A 19,381-nucleotide genomic window follows, 5' to 3' on the forward strand; every position below is an offset into this window, starting at 1 on the left:
AAACCTCTATTTATTTATTTATTTATTCTTATGACAAAAGGAATACAGAACAGCTAGAGGTCAATGTCCAGTCTGGAAAGCCAATCCAAGGCCTCATCTGTCACCTTGTGGATGTCCTGTAGCCTACCACCATGAAATTGGCACCTTGGGCAGTCATTCACAATATGAGTAATCATCTGAGCCATGGGAGAATAATCACAATAAGGGTGGTCTAACAGCCCCCATTTATGTAGTAGGTAGCCACATCTGCCCTGGTTAGTTCTGATCCTGTTGATTGATGACCAAATCTTCCTATGAAGAGCAAAACCAGGCTGCAAAGCCCAGGGATCTTCTACCAGGAAGCCATTTGTTGGGAGATTGTTGGACAAGTATCCTCTACACATGTCAGGCATTGATGGCAGGGCAGCTGAAGAGAGTTCATCAATGGACCAGAAAGGCTTTCTAGATTTTAGGCAAAGACTAGGTGAATTTATGAGAGTCTGGTGCAGGGGCAAAAATGGGTTGCTCATTGCTTTATTAAATTCTTTAATCGAGGCTTGTCTTCTCTGTATGTTTGGTGGAGCAATGTTAGATAGGACAGGCAGCCAGCAAGAGAGGGGTGCTTCTCACTGTCCCACTAATTGTGCACATGGTAGAGTTTAGCTGGGTGTCTATAATGTTAGTGGATGCACTTCTTTCCCAGACAGGGGAATAATATTCAGCTGCAGAGAATACGAGGGCTAGTGCAGACGACCTTAGGACTTCTGCACCATAACCTCAGGTTGTTCCAGCAAGCCTTGAAATGATATTGTTTCTCATTTTAATTTTGTTGGACAGGTTGGTGATGTGCCTTTTATAGGTTAGGCCTCTGTCCAGGCTCACTCCAAGGTATTTCGGGTGAGGCTCATGTTCTGCCATTTTTCCACAGAAAGAAAGGTTGAGGTGTCGATTCGTCTCCGCATTGTTCAGGTGAAATACTGTGGACACAGTTTTGTTGGATTTGGCTTCAAGTAGCACTGCTTGAAATACTCTTCCAGGACTGTGTTCAAGATTGATTCCAGGTTGGCAAAGGAGGTAGATTGATGTAGAATCACTAGGTCATCAGCATACATATACTTGCTTGAGCTGGTATGTGGCAAGTTGTACACGTAAATGTTAAAAAGGGGATAACACAGAGCCCTAGGGGAGACTGTCGTGAAGGAATCTAGGCCGGCTCTTTTTTCCGCCAATATGGACCCAGATCTTTCTGTTGGAGAGAATGGATTCAAAAAGCTGGAAAGTATTTTTTGCTCCTTACAATATTTCCTAGCTTTAGGAGGAGGCCCCTGATCTAGATTGTGTCATAAGCTGATGTTAGGTCAATGAAAGCAGCTACAGATTTAAGTTTCGTTTGGAAGCCTGCTTCAATCTGTGTTGTCAAGGCCAGAACCTGGTCACAGCAACTTCTCATGGCCTGAAGCCAGCTTGTTCAATTGGTAGTACTCTTTCGATGAGTGGTGAAATTCTTTTAAGGAGAATTCTTTCAGAGAGATTAAAGGTGGAGTAAAGCAAGGAAATAGGGCATAGATTTTTCACATCATTTGAATCTTTCCTTGGTTTGGGCATGGCAATTATTTTGGCTTCCCGCCACAGATTTGGTAGTTTACCAGTCATTATAATTTTTGAGGGAAAAAAAAACCGAGATGTTTTAGAAACTCAGAGAGGATACCATCCACTCCTCCAGCCTTGCCATTCTTGGTGAATTTTAAGGCTACCTGTACCTCGTCCCAAGATACTGTGTGTACAAGTTCAGGAAGCTCAGGGCCAGTCTTCAGGATTTGTCTGATGGAAGATTGCAGAGTAATTTTCTTGACAGAGCCGGGACGTATCTTGGAGGTTTTCAATAAATGATTAGTCATCTGATCAGGAGTTATCTCTGTTGTTTTGTGTGTTGTTGGTTCTTCTCCATCTAATTTTCTCAGAAGTCACCAGCTTTTCCGGCTAGATGTGGTGAAATCGAGTTCATGGATGGTTGAGATCCATCTTTCCTGTCTGTTTTTATCCAGTGTTGCTATGAGCTCCTTAGCAACAGTTGGGTCTTCCGTTTTTTCATATTTGGCTTAAAAGTTCCTCAGTTTCTCTACCCAACATGGGATGTTTTTTTTTTTTTGCTTCTAGGAATAGAGGCTTTGGCTGCAGTTTTGATTAGTTTAACAAATCTTGCATAGCAATTAGAAGTGGGTGGAATTGCCCTAATGGTTTGCTCGATTTGTTTCTGAAATGCATTCCAGTTAGACCTGTGAAGGCTCCATTTAGCGATTGGCGTTCCACTAATGACTGGGATTGATGTGCCTGTTTCTATTAGTGTAGGACAATGCTGACTATTAGGGAATCTGTTGAGGATGGTTCTGGTTGTTGGCAGAGGGTGGTCTTCGGAGTCTTTAGAGACTATGCACAGATCTGGGGTGTAGGTTCTGTTCCATCTGGCTGAGTGGAGAGTGCCTTCCTGCTTGGCATCGTAAATCAAATACAGGTTATGTGTATCCATTCAGTTAACCATATATTACCGTCCTGGTTGTTAGAGGAATAGCCCCACATGGTGTGATGAGAGTTGAAGTCATCAACATAGATAGCAGGGTGAGGTGGTGGCCGGTCCATCTGATCAGGCCAGGATTGCGATGATGGTTTGTAGACATTGTAGATGGTGGTATTTTGAATTTTAACACCTATGGAGTATTCTGCATCAGGTACACGTTGGGTTATGTCCTTAAGGCCAGGCCGGATGTAGATTGCCAGGCCATGCTTGGGATGGCAGTTATAAGACACGAGAATTAGGCCTGGGATCTTTAGTCTATTGAGGGTTGTGTCAGGCACATGGGTTTCCTGGAGAGCCAAGACGTCAATTGCTTTATCTTTGGCTATTTTGGCGATGACTTCGGCTTTGGATTTAGATAGTCCTTCTATGTTTAGGGAACATATCTTGAGAGAGTGTTGTTTAGGGCAGTGCTTCCCAAACTTCTGGATGTCAGGGCCCCCTTTACAAAAATTAAAATATTTCACGGCCCCTCTCGAAAAAAAATCGTAATAGAGAGATATATTATTATAATATTTATTGTATTTATATTCAATACAAAACATACACAGCGAATATTGCAAAAATCAAATGCATGCATTACATTTTTTGCCTCTTACCGTTTGGTTCTGAAGACGATGCGGGCTGTTCTGGTAAAATATGAAATACTGTCCATTTTTTTTTCGAGTCTGTTTCTGCTTCTTCGGATTGTTCGCGGGAATGTTTTTTTTATTTTTTTATCAGCCACTTCTCCATCTCAGGGTTAAATTTTTTAACTTAGAATAGGTCAAATAATATCACCACTTACCGATACTGGCACACCCCAGACTGATAACATGAAATTAGTGAATATTACCTGAATAAAGGAATTCCCAGACCAGGAACATTTTTCTCTTTTGTGAATTTTCTCCCTTTAAGGTAATTAATCCTAACGCTAAACAGACAGCAAAGGCTGGTTATTAAAACGTGCATATGATTGGTGCGGTATTAACAAAACATCGCGCAACCGAGAGATAAAAGCATAGCTGACAATTGAGTTGAAATGCTAACGCTCTTCAACCGAATTCCATGTGTGAAACTGCCATAACATTCATTATATATATATATTACTTAGTTTTAACACTCTTAGGAATTTTAACACGTTCAGTTGAATTTTATTGTTGCCTTGGGAAATCGAACTCACACACATCTAATTAATAACAATAGTTTTTAGTTAGATACTGTGTTTGCCCATGCAACATATGGTTTTGTTTCAGTCTATACAGCATAGTTTCTGTATGAGGGGAAATGTGATTGATTAATTAGTGTGTTTTTATCCCAGTTGTCTGTAATTGCACCATTTGTTGAGAAATACATTACACAGACTCCTCATACCTTATTCACTGGCATAATAAAAGTACTTGTTTTTATTGCCTCTGCAGTATAGTGGCTGTTAGGGAGGGGTGTTGTTTACCACTGGAAGCGAGCTACTGTCTCCCCACATGAACTTGTTTAAGCTTTTTTTTTTTTCATGTGTGAAGTATATGCAAAACTTTTGTTGGTAACAGAAAACTAGCTTGGATGACAGTGATAATATAAAACGAGTTTTGATATGCATATAAAGTCAATATCAACAGTCCCTGATTACAAACGCATGATGAAAGGGACAGGAAGATGTGGAGCTTCCCTGGAGAACATTCGAAGCAAGTACAATTAACCACTGCTTTGAAATGAAACATATGAATAAACAATATTTACTAATATTCATTAAGCACCGAAATACGCAGGAAGCAAAGTTTGTGAACCAACACCAATGTGTGAATTTTTGCATTAAAATATAAAAAAATAACAAAAAAGAAATAATAAAAGTTAAATACGTTTCTTTTAAAATAAAAAAATCTACTTAGTCTTAAAACATTTTAAATTTGTTTTCATTATTTCACGGCCCCCCCCTGAACAAAACCTACGGCCCCCAAGGGGGCCGCGGCCCACAGTTTGGGAAGCGCTGGTTTAGGCGACTAACTTATTTTTCGAAGCTTGCCCTCCACCCAAACAAGCAACGTAATCCTTGTTATTCCAGGCAACGATCGAGCCAGCATGGAGCTGTTAAGTTTCGTATTCATCATAGTTGCTGTAAGTGGTCCAGGAGGCTTGGTACCTTTGGATGCCTTGTTTGAAAACCTCTGACATGTTTTCTTATATATCCTAAAATAATAAGAAGGAACTATTACAATTTGATGAAGCATGGTGGTTTTAAAGGGCTTTAAGATATGTTCTCTCTTGTGGTTATATCAGTTGCTTTAATATCATTTTTGTTCTAGGTGTTTATCAGAACTTTTCAGCCCCCCCTTGTAGATGAGTCCCTTGATGTGAGGAACCTTTATCCAGTTTTTTCAATCAAATGGTGAGTTAGTCATCTAATATGGAGGTAGAGGATTTTTGCTCCCAGAAACTCAGGTTTTTCATCCCTCAGAACAAGCAAGCTGGTCCCATGAACACACAGATAATACTTTCCTTATGGGATACAGCAGAAAAGTACATGCTGGTTGCATTAATTCATTGTGATCCATAATCAGGAGACTCTACCCATCCTAACGGAAGGATGGTTTGAAGAAATTAAGAATCGGAATCTTTGAAAATATACTTAAATGATGGAATATGATTGTTCCCAAGAGTTTAAAGAACAAATATGGTGGGCATGAAATGGATGGGTAACCTTGTTAAGCAAAAGATTCATAAAAAGACATGGAAGGAATATCATAAGAATGACAGGAGTTAACAAAATATATCATCAAGCAGAGACCAGAGTTACAAATATTGTACAGAAAGAAAGTCTGTGTATGTAAAGTAACTGGCTGTGCAGGCTAAAGGCAACCCAAAAGAAATTTTATCATTATGATGCAAGAAAAAGAAAGAATGAACATGAAAGAATACCTTTATTGAATGCAGAAGGTACCCTTATATCAGAAGATGTGATTATTCAAATAATGAGAGTTCACTTCACTAAACTCTACCACCATAACATGATAGGAAGTTGAAGTTCAAAGGTCACACAGAAAAAATTGCAAATACAACTTATAGAATAATTCCAGTGCTGAAACAAATACTGATGTGTAAGAATAAGAAAGTACTTTTACCTCTATACAAGACCTTGATATGAACAGCACCTGCACTACATGGATTTGTCTAGGGTTCTGAGTGGATGAAGATGTGGAGAGGGTTCAAAGAAGAGTTACAAAGTATCAAGATTGTGGAATGTAGTCTATGAGGACAGACTGAGAGTATGTGGACTGCAAGCACTGGTAAACATAAGAAACAAGGGTGATATGATAGAGGCCTATGGGTGAGAGGTAAATTTTTTCTCTCACAGACTAGTAAGTGGAACAGTTTGCCTATTGAAGTGGTGAGTGCACCTAATGTGAATGACTTTAAGAGAAGGTATGAGTTTATATGGATGCAGTCTCTCCCAATAAGTAAGTCCTTGATTCCCTGGAGGTCTTTGATGATGTTGATGATGACCTAGAGGAAGGTAAAGTATCAATCTTTAGATGCAATAGGAATGCTGCATTGCTTAGAAAACAAATGTAAGAGCTGACCATTTAGAGCCAAACAGAAAAATAACAGAAACTTAACTGTATATCCATTGAGGGCACATATCAAGAAATGATGATGATAATAAATATATATTTTTTAATTCTCTCAATCTGAATAAGTAATGGTACATGTAGGTTTACTTACATATTTTGCAAAAAAGGATCTATTGTCTCCTTGTTCTCCTCTAGCTTTTTCTGCCTTTTCTTGTTCTAGCCTCTGAATATAAGTCTGGGTGTCAGGTCTGTAAATAACAAAGTGTGATTTCTTAAAGAAATTCTAATACTCAATAATAACTGTACATGCTAGACGTTTGAGTAGATTCACATAAGCATCATCAAAATTGTGTTATCAATCAAAGGTATTATTTATACATATAACTTATTACAGTTTTTATTTGTGAATTACAATGCCTGCATAGTTTGTTTGTTTTTTTTGTCTCAAAGAATACAGAAGATATAAAATACCATTTTTACATTGCTAAAAATGCTAGAAAATAAAATAAAAGACAAATTTTTAAGGTAATCCTTCAGAATAATTGCTGAAAATTTGGGATAACAACCCCATAAAGCCACTTCTTAATCACATAGCACTTGCAGAAAACAAAGAAGACAAAAAAAAAACTAAAAGGATGAAATTAATTCAGTACTGGTAAGCAGAATTCCTATGCTGATGTTCTCTTTGGATAGATTCTAGAACAGTGTACATTAAAATTTAGGTTTGATTTAGAACAAAGCTAGCATACTTAATGATAAACAAAATTACGTCTAAGTCCTAATTCATGTCATGGTATTGCTATGTAAACTGCATGCAGCTAGAGAAATGAGCAGTTATTTCCCATTTTATAAATCATGGTAGATAACACATATGACAAATAAGCTTCATTAGCACAGATTTTATGCTTGTTCACTCATGCAAAGGAAAATGAATCATCTGGTATTAAATTATTCATTAATCTTGCAAAAATCATACTTTATCTTTGCAAGATAGTTTTTGTAATGGTATACATTATACTTGCGCATGCACACACACACACACAAAAGCACTCAGTTAAGTCTGACGGATGAGCAATGAATTTCTAACTTTCTATCGACTTGATCACCAGGATGTATAACAACCAAGCATTGCTCCAGCTGTGAAGTAACAGCATGCTGCATGTTTGAATTATGGAAATTCTACCTAAAATTGAATAACTTAGTCAAAATTCTAATTCATTGTAAAGTATACTGGAAAAATCTCAAAAAAAGCAATTGGAAACTATTAATTAGAAGAGCTAAAGGAACAGGTCAAGAATTATCAACATTAGAAACATCAATGGGAATAGAAATACAATTAATAGAAGAAATGGATAAGTATCAGGTCAATACAATGGGTGTTAGTGAAACAAAGAGAAAACTAGATAAGATTTTCTAAGCAACAAATACATATTTCAGGCAATAATGATATAAATATGAAGACAAACTTCTTGAATGGTATACAATATGAAGTGGAATGACGTGGACAAATATCTCAATGGGAAACTAAACAATGACTTATTTGCACCCACAGAAGGTTCTTCTAAGGAAGCAGCTGACACAAAGAAAAAAGTTGGTCCTTATTGGAGATCTAAAAGGAGAGCAGATAATAATTACCAGACATATAGAAATGTTTTGAGAAAACTTGGAAAAAAGAGCAAGGCTAATAGTAAGTAGCTGAGTTTCTACTCAGGATATGGACTAGTTATTACTAATACCATGTTCAAACATAAAAATGTGCATCCTTTCCTTCATGATTACATGGTGATCAGAATTATGATGAATAAAAATGTGCACAAATTCACATGGAGAAAAGACACAAAAAATCAGAAATGTAGAGAGGATATGAAATTGCATCTAGTTTGGGGCTAAAAATTGAATATTATATTGAAAAGAAAACTGTGTAAGAAAATTTTAAAATGAATCAAAGCTGAGCAGCTTAAAGAGGTAAACTGTAGACTCAAATACACTCAAAAGAAATTGAGTCTGAAAATATGAACCAAACCTTGGAGATTCAATGGCAGATCCAGAAGAAAACACTGACTGATTCAGCCAGCTGGCTATTACAACAGTAATAGCCAGCTAGCTATTACTGTTGTAATAGCTAGCTGGCTATGTGATTTGGAAATGCATAAAGATTATATATATATATGAGGAACTTCAGCTTTCTTTTCAAATGTACTCTGGATACATCAATACTATTGTGATCTTGTGAGTTCATGCATGGGAAGTCATGGTATTACATCTATTTTATAGGGTTACCACTGACCTAAAACATGTTATAAAGGCTGTGTCATTAGAACAAATAGCCATAATGGCATGTATAAGTGGTTTGAAGATGCTGCAGTGTTAACTATGAGGACAAGAAACCAGCCATGAAACATTCGCTCTCAATCTCAATAACTATGGCTGCATTAACTGAAACTACATTTGTGGGATTTAGTTTTTCTTTTCTTTTTTTAAAAAAAAAGAAGTGTAACTTGAAAAATCCAATTCAAAGACATACCTCCTCACCCATAGAAAAGGATTAAGAACTGCATGTATTTTTTTTTTTTTTTTTTTTTACTTCAGGCAATTTTAGCTTGTTTGGTTTCCAATTCTTTTTAAAATGCGAATAAACACCTGTCCAAAAAATGTTTATGTCCAATAATCATGAAGATTTAAACTAGTGACTGACTCCTATACCTACATGTACACACACACACCTTTAGTTATATCATTGTTAGGAAACAAACAGTAGGTGAAAGTTTTATTTAAAATAGCATCTACCATCATTAAAATCCTCCAAGATCTAATTTCTTCATTATCTATATTGCCAAACAACAATCATGCCATTGGTATATATGAGGGCTGTTCAATAAGTAATAAGACTAATTTTACTGTCGCAAAACCACTCATCACAATATTGATTTCTGTGGAATAAAGAAACGTTGCTGTCTGTTAATAAAAGAGGTTGATAGATGGCATATACGGCTCATGTGCCAGAGTGTCACGTGACTAAACACAAGCTTGTTTCGGCGCGCCTACGAGCCGCGACCAGTTGTCGAAATGGAAGCGTCCTTGGAACAGCGTTATGCAATTAAATTTTGTGTGCAATTGCAAAAATCGGCATCAGACACTTTTAACATGATACGCGAAGCTTTCCACGATGAAGCAATGTTGAGGGCAAGTGTTTTTCGCTGGCATAAAACTTTTAAGGAAGGCAAAATGTGGAAGATCTTGAACGTGAGGGAAGACCTTCAACGTCCATCACAGAGACAATGATCAACACAGCAGCGATTATCAAGGAGGATCGCAGAATTACAGTACGCCAGCTGCATGTTGTCCTGAATATTTCTGTGGGACGTGTTCACTCAATCATGGCTGAACATTTGGGACTGAAACGTGTTTGAGTCCGATGGATTCCCAAACTCTTGACACCGTAGAAAATGCAGCATCAAGTGGATGTGTGCACAGAATGGAAAGAAAGACTGGAATAAAAAGGCAACAACTTCTTAAAACGCATCATTACAGCAGATGAAGCTTGGTTGTATCACTATGACCCTACAATGAAACAACAAAGTAGTGAATGGAAGCATCCGTCTTCGCTTACCCCCAAGAAAGCAAAAACTGTAAAATCGGCTGGTAAAGTTATGACCATAATGTTTTTTTGACTATGAAGGCATTGTTTATCAACACACTGTAGAACCCGGGAATACTGTAAACGGCTCATACTATGCGGATGTTTTACGGACAATGGTACAGCACGTCAAAAGGAAGCGTCCATTGCTGAAGAATGGCTTCTTATTGCACCACAATAATGCAAGGCCACATATTGCTGGTTGTGTAGTGGACGTTTTGCAGAACAACAACATAGATATCCTACCACACCCTCCATACAGTCCTGATCTCGCACCGTGCGATTTCTGGCTGTTTCCTCAGCTCAAGAAACCACTAATAGGCCGCCATTTCGGAAGCAACAAAGCATGTGTAAAAGCGGCGGAGGCGGTTTTGAGAGAACTCTCAAAAAAAGGACTTTCACATGTGTTTAAGAAGTGGACGCAACGTTGGGGACAAATGCATCGCGTCTCACGGTAGTTACTTTGAAAGAGACCATGTAAATGATGATGATTAAAGGTAATCTGTTTTCTGTATAAATATAGTCTTATAACTTATTGAACAGCCTACGTACTTATAACTAATTATTGTTCAGAGTATTTCACAAAGACTTATATCTCTAATTTAGAAGTGGTGACATAAAATATCATATGGCAGAGGTAAGTAACAAGTTTTTCACAAAAGCAGCCACAAAAAATTCGCAGATGTAGTCAGGGAAAAAAGTAAAATGGCTACTCCTTAGAAAGAGGAAGGATTGTGTGGTTTCCAAAGGCTCTGACCCAATCCCAGAGATTTCTCCATGAGAGGAATAAAAACTATCAGTAAATGTGGATATTTCTTATAAAATCTAGTGGGAGTTTGAATATAAGCCAGATATTTGCATGTTAGTGGAGGTGTACATATGAAATTCTTGTAATTTGAAAAACTTGACACTTGTATCTGCTCAATAATATTTGATTTTCTACTATTCCTACAGTGGCTTTAGAGATACACGGATCCATGATCAGCTGTCTTAAGGCAACACAACATTTGCATAAACTGAAATGTCCCTCTTTCTCTCTCTATATATAATTATGTCTAAGCAAGTAATAAAGAATGACATACTTGCTCAGAAGAAGTGGAAATTTGCTACAATATTTTCTATTTTAATATACACAAATCCATTACAACAGAGCCTTCATAGCTCAGTCAATAACAATGATGCCCTTTGGTTGGAAAGACCTGAGATTGAATCCCATTTACAGCATGAAGAATTTTTGTAAAGGCTAATCAACTAAAGGTATTCAACCAGTCTCAAGGTCTCATATGGAGGTAGCAGGGGTTTTATTACCACCAAAAGAATCACACAATTGACAGAAATAATACACTAGGTAGACAGGGTACTTAATCCTGTCTACACTCTGTAAACACGATGAGTCACCCTATCGAAACATTAATTAGGTTTTTAAGAGGCCAAGTTACTTCACCATTACAAACCACTAAGCTTAAAGGGAAGATGATACACACACACAAAGTAGTGTTTCTAAAATTTAAAATGAGTGAGAAGATCAGTAACAAATATTGCATATGGCAATAAGTCTATTCTTACAAGTTTTTGCATACACAGTCATTGTAACCATGTTAAATACTGGAATATTTTTAGTCGTAACAAAGGTGCTATCATTATGATATGTACTTGTGCTCGTTTTCTGCACTGCACAAATAAATAATACCTCTGCCAATGGAATTTATAGCAAGTCTCTCAGTTTGTACTGATATCATCAGTACATTACGTGTGTAGAGGCTTAAGTGCTGTGAGGACATCATGTTGGAGGCTTAATGGATTTTTTAAAACACTCACAAAGAATTAAAATAGAATTTAATACTCCTATATTTCGTCCTAGTCACTAGGACATCTACGGGGATTACCAAATCAATTAATGTAACATATGCACAAATAACAAACAATACTAAGCTCAACCACGTGGGTGACACTAAAGTCCTATTTAGGTAGAGCGCCCTCTAAGGGCAGTAGTAGGTGGCCTGGAATGTAAGGTGGGAACTCTGGTGATGAGTGTTTCCCAAATCTTTGGAAGCTTAATGCAACCATATTTATTGAGATTTGGTTGGTGTTTGAGAGCTGCTGCTGCTTCTAAGAAAAGTCTCTCTTTCTTGAATTTGCTGTGGTGGAGCATGGTGGTTTTCTTCCATGATACTCTGTGGGTGGTGTCCAAAGCATGGTCAGCCAAGCCTGAATGGCCATAGTTGTGTTTGAAGATGTAAGACTTGTGTTCCTCTAGATGGATGGATGCTGATCTGCCTGTCTGTCCAAAGTACACCAGCTTACAGGAACAGGGTACTTTGTAAACTCCAGGCAGAGAGAGAGGAGGGAGCTGATCTTTCGTAGAACGGATAAGGGTAGCCAGTTTGCGGTGGGGCTTATATGCTGTGTGTAGATTGTACTGTTTTAGTATCTTGGCTATTTTTTCAGAAGTGCCACGGATGTAAGGTATGGTGATGGCATTTTTAAAATCTTGTTGACGAGAAGGAAGGGGAATGGGGGAGGAGTTGATTATTTTTTTGATACTGTGATCACTGTAGCCATTAGAGAGGAAAGTGCTGTGTATGTGGTTAAGCTCATTAGTGAGGGCGGTTCCACTGGAACAAAGATTGTGGGCTCTCTTGGTAAGAGTTTTAATAATGCCATATTGTTGAGAGGGGTGGTGGTGGGAGAGTTTGTGAATGTATCTGCCTGTGTGTGTGGGTTTTCTGTATACGGTGAAGGTAAGTGTATCATTAGGCAGGCGTGTGACTAAGGTGTCTAGGAAGGGTAAACAATTGTTCTTTTCCTTTTCCATAGTGAACTGGATTCTTGGATGTAGACTATTGAGATGACTGAGGAAGGAGTCTAACGTGTCTGGGCCATGAGGCCAAATAGAGAACACATCATCTACATATCTTAGCCAGATAGAAGGTTTGAGTGGGGCTGAGTCTATGGCTCGTTTTTCGAAATCTTCCATATAGAAATTGGCAAGGGGGGGTGAGGGGGGGAACCCATGGCAGTTCCCTCTATCTGCTTGTAGATTTTGTTGTTCCAAGAGAAATATCCAGAGTTAATGGCAAAGGAAAAGAGATCTAAGATGTCAGAGGGAAAAACGTTTTCTAAGAGAGATAAGGTGTCAATTAAGGGAATATTGGTAAACAAAGAGGAGATATCAAAGCTTACCAATTGGCTCCTTACATTCCGAGCTCTCCACCGTTCTTAACCCTGAACTTTGGTCGATTCTTTCTGGCATTTCGGAAACTTCCGCACAGAGAGAATTCCAAAAAATTAAAAATAAACATATCAAGAAATTTAGCAACCTTGTGAAAAACAAACCACAACCACAAATTCAACCGCTCCAGACAGTAATAAACCTCTCTTCCAAAAGGCTCAACGACGATGCCGTCAGCGCCCTTTGCCTCAGCCATAATTTTGCCGTCGCTCCGAAGGAAGTGCCGGTACTTGACGTAATGGTGAACATCGAACGTGGAATCGGTCGCTTACCGTCGGAGATAGCTAACAACATCAGACTTGACATAGCCAACATCCTCGCGCATTCTTCTCCGCCAAAAAGTAATTTATCATATGCCCAACGCACGGCTCTCCTGAAACTACGTAAAGAAAAAAGTATCGTCATCACCAGAGCGGATAAGGGTAATGCCACAGTGGTTCTTAATACCAGTGAATATAAGCGAAAAATGAACATTATCCTCCGCGATCGCGCTACCTACATCCCGCTAGAACACGACCCCACAAAAACACAAGTTAAGAAACTTAAAATTTTACTCAAAAAAGTATCTTCCTGGCCCCCTGATGTCACGAAAAAACTTAAACCTTTCCGCTCCCGTCCCCCCCCGAATATACAGTTTACCAAAAATCCACAAACCCAATTCCCCACTCAGGCCTATAGTAGATGCTACCAATGCACCTTGCTATAGACTATCTAAACAGCTGGCCAACACTCTGATCCCCCTCACCAGAAGGTCCCCTTCCTATATAAAAAACTCGACCCACTTTAAAGCCCTCACAGAAAATTTAACCTTGAAGAAGACAGACATATTGGTAAGCTTTGATATCTCCTCTTTGTTTACCAATATTCCCTTAATTGACACCTTATCTCTCTTAGAAAACGTTTTTCCCTCTGACATCTTAGATCTCTTTTCCTTTGCCATTAACTCTGGATATTTCTCTTGGAACAACAAAATCTACAAGCAGATAGAGGGAACTGCCATGGGTTCCCCCCTCTCACCCCCCCCCCTTGCCAATTTCTATATGGAAGATTTCGAAAAACGAGCCATAGACTCAGCCCCACTCAAACCTTCTATCTGGCTAAGATATGTAGATGATGTGTTCTCTATTTGGCCTCATGGCCCAGACACGTTAGACTCCTTCCTCAGTCATCTCAATAGTCTACATCCAAGAATCCAGTTCACTATGGAAAAGGAAAAGAACAATTGTTTACCCTTCCTAGACACCTTAGTCACACGCCTGCCTAATGATACACTTACCTTCACCGTATACAGAAAACCCACACACACAGGCAGATACATTCACAAACTCTCCCACCACCACCCCTCTCAACAATATGGCATTATTAAAACTCTTACCAAGAGAGCCCACAATCTTTGTTCCAGTGGAACCGCCCTCACTAATGAGCTTAACCACATACACAGCACTTTCCTCTCTAATGGCTACAGTGATCACAGTATCAAAAAAATAATCAACTCCTCCCCCATTCCCCTTCCTTCTCGTCAACAAGATTTTAAAAATGCCATCACCATACCTTACATCCGTGGCACTTCTGAAAAAATAGCCAAGATACTAAAACAGTACAATCTACACACAGCATATAAGCCCCACCGCAAACTGGCTAACCTTATCCGTTCTACGAAAGATCAGCTCCCTCCTCTCTCTCTGCCTGGAGTTTACAAAGTACCCTGTTCCTGTAAGCTGGCGTACTTTGGACAGACAGGCAGATCAGCATCCATCCGTCTAGAGGAACACAAGTCTTACATCTTCAAACACAACTATGGCCATTCAGGCTTGGCTGACCATGCTTTGGACACCACCCACAGAGTATCATGGAAGAAAACAACCATGCTCCACCACAGCAAATTCAAGAAAGAGAGACTTTTCTTAGAAGCAGCAGCAGCTCTCAAAAACCAACCAAATCTCAATAAATATGGTTGCATTAAGCTTCCAAAGATTTGGGAAACACTCATCACCAGAGTTCCCACCTTACATTCCAGGCCACTCTACCTAGATAGGACTTTAGTGTCACCCACGTGGTTGGGCTTAGTATTGTTTGTTATTTGTGCATATGTTACATTAATTGATTTTGTAATCCCCGTAGATGTCCTAGTGACTAGGACGAAATATAGGAGTATTAAATTCTATTTTAATTCTTTGTGAGTGTTGTAAAAAATCCATTAAGCCTCCAACATGACATCAGTACATTGCATTATGATATGACCAATTTTGAATTTAAAGATACCAGCCATACTCATTCCAAAATTTATACAGGGTATTGGTGTTGGTAACATGTTAGTGCCTGCTGATACATTAGCATTATTGTTATTTCCTCTTGGAACATAAAAATATACATTCAAATCCACTCGACCGCAATTTTTGAAAGATATGTTTTTTTTTTCCATTCAGATGAGGAAAATTTGATAAATGTCTATAAGCAACAAATCTCAAGTCCAGATCTGTTGCTTATAGGCAACAAATCTATACTTAAGAGTAGAGCAAAGCACTGAACAAAAAATGTCAAGCCAAAAAATAAATATCACCATCATCATCAAATTCCTGATATGTATACCCTCAAGGGGTGTACAGGATATGATAGTATTACATGAAAAACTTACATCATTACTAACTTCCTATCTACTATTTTCCTCCAAATCAGTCTGTTATTTGTCAAGACTACAACATTATCAGACCTTATATTTCTGTCTTCTAAGGCACTTTTTACTGTATCAATCCACCTATATCTTGGTCTTCTTCTGGATCGTTTCCCTGCCAACCTAGCATAGAACACTTGTTTTGCTAAATCTTTCCTCGCCCATTCTGTTTAAGTGACCATACCACCTGAGATTAGCTTTGCTAATGCATTCCTGGATGCTGACAATGTCAAGTTCCTTCCTAATATCCTCGTTTTTAATATGTATATTGCCATTGATGCCATCTATTCATGCCCCTAATCTTTCTCAGGACTACCATATCTGCGGTCTCTAGTCTTTGGTCAAGTGTTTTACTTCTGACCCAGCTCTCAGATCCATAAGTTAAAACTGGTTTGAACACTGACTTGTATACAGCTAATTTAGTGTTCTGACTAGTTTCTCTCTTATTCTATATGAATTTATTCAATTGACTTCCTACCATACCAGCTTTGTTGATTCTGTTGTCTATTTCCATATTTAATTTACCATCTTCACTAAAAATAATGCCTAAGTAGCTGAAATGTTTTACTTGTTCACAGGTTCCCCCATTCAAAACACAAATGACATTTTCAACGATTCTACCTATTTTCATTGTCTTTGTCTTTTCTTTGCTGACCTTCATACCATATCTATTACAACAGTTATTCAATTTAGTCAGGGAATCTTGCAAACTTGTAGCAGATTTATTTAGAAGTATAACAAGGTCCGCATAAAGCAAAGAGCTGACATTAACAGCTCCAATTCTGATATCATGTTTAATCCCACTTTCCTTCATAATGTGATCCATATAGATAATGAATAACAGAGGGGATAATGTACATCCTTGTCTCACACCAGATTTAACATTAAACCATCTTCCTGTACTTCCTTCAATTCTAACTGCTGACTTGCAACTCAAATACAGACTAAGAATTGCTTGATATAATGCCCCATTGACACTATATAACTGTAGCGTATTGAATAGCTTCTCTCTTGGCACCTTGTCGTATGCCTTTTCCAGATCGACAAAAGTTAAATAAAGATCTTTGTTATATTCCCATGTCTACTCAACTATTTGTCGTAAAGTGAAGATCTGATCCAGACAGCCTCTATTTAGCCCGAATCCAGCTTGTTCTTCACCAAGCTTTTCTTCCACAATTCTTTCTTAGTGTTTCTCAAGTATACTTGTATAGATCTGGCCAGGAACACTCAGTAGGGAAATACCTCTGTAATTCTCACATTCAGTTTTATTTCCCTTTTTATATATGGGTACTATGAGAGCTCTACTCCAATCATCGGGAATTCATCCCTCTGTCCAGGCCTTCTGAACTATGCAGTGCAGCCACTGTAAGACGTTTATACTACCATACTTCAGCATTTCTGGTAGAATATCATCTACTCCTGCTGCCTTTCTACATTTCAAGCCTTTGATGGCTTTTTCTACTTCCAGTATGGATATGTATTTCTGACTGTATGCCTGTTGAGTGTTTTTTTACCACTGTGCTATCACTGGTTGTTTCATTTAGTAATTTTTCGAACTAATTACTCCATACTATCAAGGATATCTTTTTCTCCCATTTCATGTCACCTTTATCATCTCTAACTCATTTTACAGCACTCTTTCCTCCATTTCGAAGTTTCTTCAACAATCTCCAGAATATCTTACCACCTTCTTGATATTTATTTTCTATGTTCTTGCCAAAGTCCTCCCATGAATTTTGTTTAGCTAGTTTTACACAGTGTTTAGCTTTCTTACATTTGTCTCTGTATTCTCTAAGAGCACAAGCTGACTTATTTGACAGGAACTTTTGATATGCTTTCTTCTTTTCCTTCACTGCCTCTTTAACTTCCTGTGTCCACCATGGAGTTCTGATTTTTCTATCCTTGCAAACAACCTCACCACATGCCTCTGGCTGAATCAATCAGGGTTTTCTTCAAAGCTTGCCACTGAATCTCCAAGGTTTGGTTCTTGTTCTCAAATTCTTTCATTTTTTTTTCAATAATCTTGGTGTATTTTAGTCAACAGTTCACATCTGAGAGCTGTTCAACTTTTATTCGTTTTAAAACTTTCTTACATGTTATTCTTTTCAATATGAAATTCAATTTTATCATGCTCAAGACTAAATAGTGATCGCTTCCAATTTCAAATCCTCTGTACACTCTGGTGTCCTGCACCAGGGAGAAAACATCACTATCAACAATAACATAGTCAATGAGACTTTTCTTATTCCTAGCCTCTTCTCTCCATGTGAATTTGTGCACATTTTTATGTTGGAACATGGTGTTAGTAATAACCAGTCGAGGTCCTGAGCAGAAATCCAACAGGTATTTGTCATTATTATTAGCTTTGCTCTTTTCTCCAAATTTTCTCAAAACATTTTTGTATGTCTAACAATCACTTCCTACTCTGCTATTTAGATCCCCAACAAGGCCCAACTTTTCCTTTTTCATTGTGTTAGCAGTTTTCTCTAGAGCGTCAAAATATTCCCTCACTTCTACCTTAGTAGAGCCTTTTGTGGGCCATAGGCACAAATAAGTCTCATTATCCAGTTCCCCATTCTGATATTTGCCCACATCACTCTACTTGAGAATACCTGCCATTCAAGAAGATTAGCCTTGTATTTTGTGTTGAATACTATGGCTACTCCTTTTCCTTGATTGTCATTGCCTGAATATAACACTTTGTATTTATTGCTCGGAAAAATCTCACCAGTTTTTGTCTTTTTTGTTTCAGTCACCCCTATTATGTCAATCTGGTACTTATTTATTTCCTCAGCTAACTCCATTTCTTTGCCATTCAGGCTTCTTATGTTGATAGTACCGATCTTTAACTCTTGTGATGTTGAGTTGGGGGTGTGCTTTCAGATTTGTTCCAGTAGCTGACTTTTCGCTGTTTGCCCTGGTTCCCTGACGAAAATAATGGGGGCCTTGTTTAACCAGGCGATGCCCCAGCCAGCATGAAATTCTGTCATGTTGTACCATCATTTTGTATATTGGTTTAAGCCAATAAGAATACAATTTGGTCAGCTAAATCCCAAACTGCTAGCCCCTCCTCGTTTGTTCAGTATCCAGGTAGATACCCAACAGGGTGCAACACGAGAAGGTGAGGATTGGACATTATTAAAAACAGAAATGTGCACTCAAATTTTACTCACTTTTTTTTTTTACATATTTATGCATTAGAAAGCATAAGAACAAGTTATCAGTTATCATCTAGTTTCATGCAATACAACAAAATTATATTATGTGGGGTAGCAAGCACCAAAGTGAAAAAGAGATGCAATAAAACATTCCATAGTCACTTGTTATGCATGACACAGTGTCATGAAGGTGTATACATGGAGTAAAAACAGATGCACATCACAGTTAAATATGAAAGACATGAACAATTAGTAAGGCTTGCAGAAGTTTCTGAAAAGTTAAGCTAAGGAAGAAAGTTTTAGTGTTTTGTGTTAACATAACTGTCTGCAAAAAGCACTGAAGAGTTGGTTTGCAGATTTTAACCGTTTTGATAATTCTTTATAATTATAATTCAAACAAAAGTATGACAAAAGCAACACTAGTGCACCTAAAAATTTAGATTTAAATACTACACTTCTAATCACGAATGAGGTGAGTGAACATGTAATTGTTAATGCATATAGTCAATTTAATATCATAATCAACTGTGAAAGACACTATCAGTAGGAACAAACATTTGCAGTAGCACTATCAATAAGAATAAACA

The 19,381-nt window shown here is 38.0% G+C and overlaps 1 protein-coding gene across 1 annotated transcript in view; it reads right to left on the bottom strand.

Moving 5' to 3' along the window:
• The window catches only part of EMC10 (ER membrane protein complex subunit 10), a 145,571-nt gene that overhangs the window by 41,465 nt on the left and 84,725 nt on the right, over positions 1-19,381 (bottom strand). Inside the window, exon 6 of the mRNA XM_090414487.1 lies at positions 6,248-6,344. Within this exon, the coding sequence (XP_090270613.1) occupies positions 6,248-6,344 (97 nt within the window). The remainder of the gene's footprint in view (positions 1-6,247; positions 6,345-19,381) is intronic.

Source organism: Typopeltis vanoorti, chromosome 25 (genome assembly GCF_054136105.1).
Source record: "Typopeltis vanoorti isolate ZY-2024b chromosome 25, IOZ_Tvanoo_1.0, whole genome shotgun sequence".
NCBI classification, from domain to species: domain Eukaryota; kingdom Metazoa; phylum Arthropoda; class Arachnida; order Uropygi; family Thelyphonidae; genus Typopeltis; species Typopeltis vanoorti.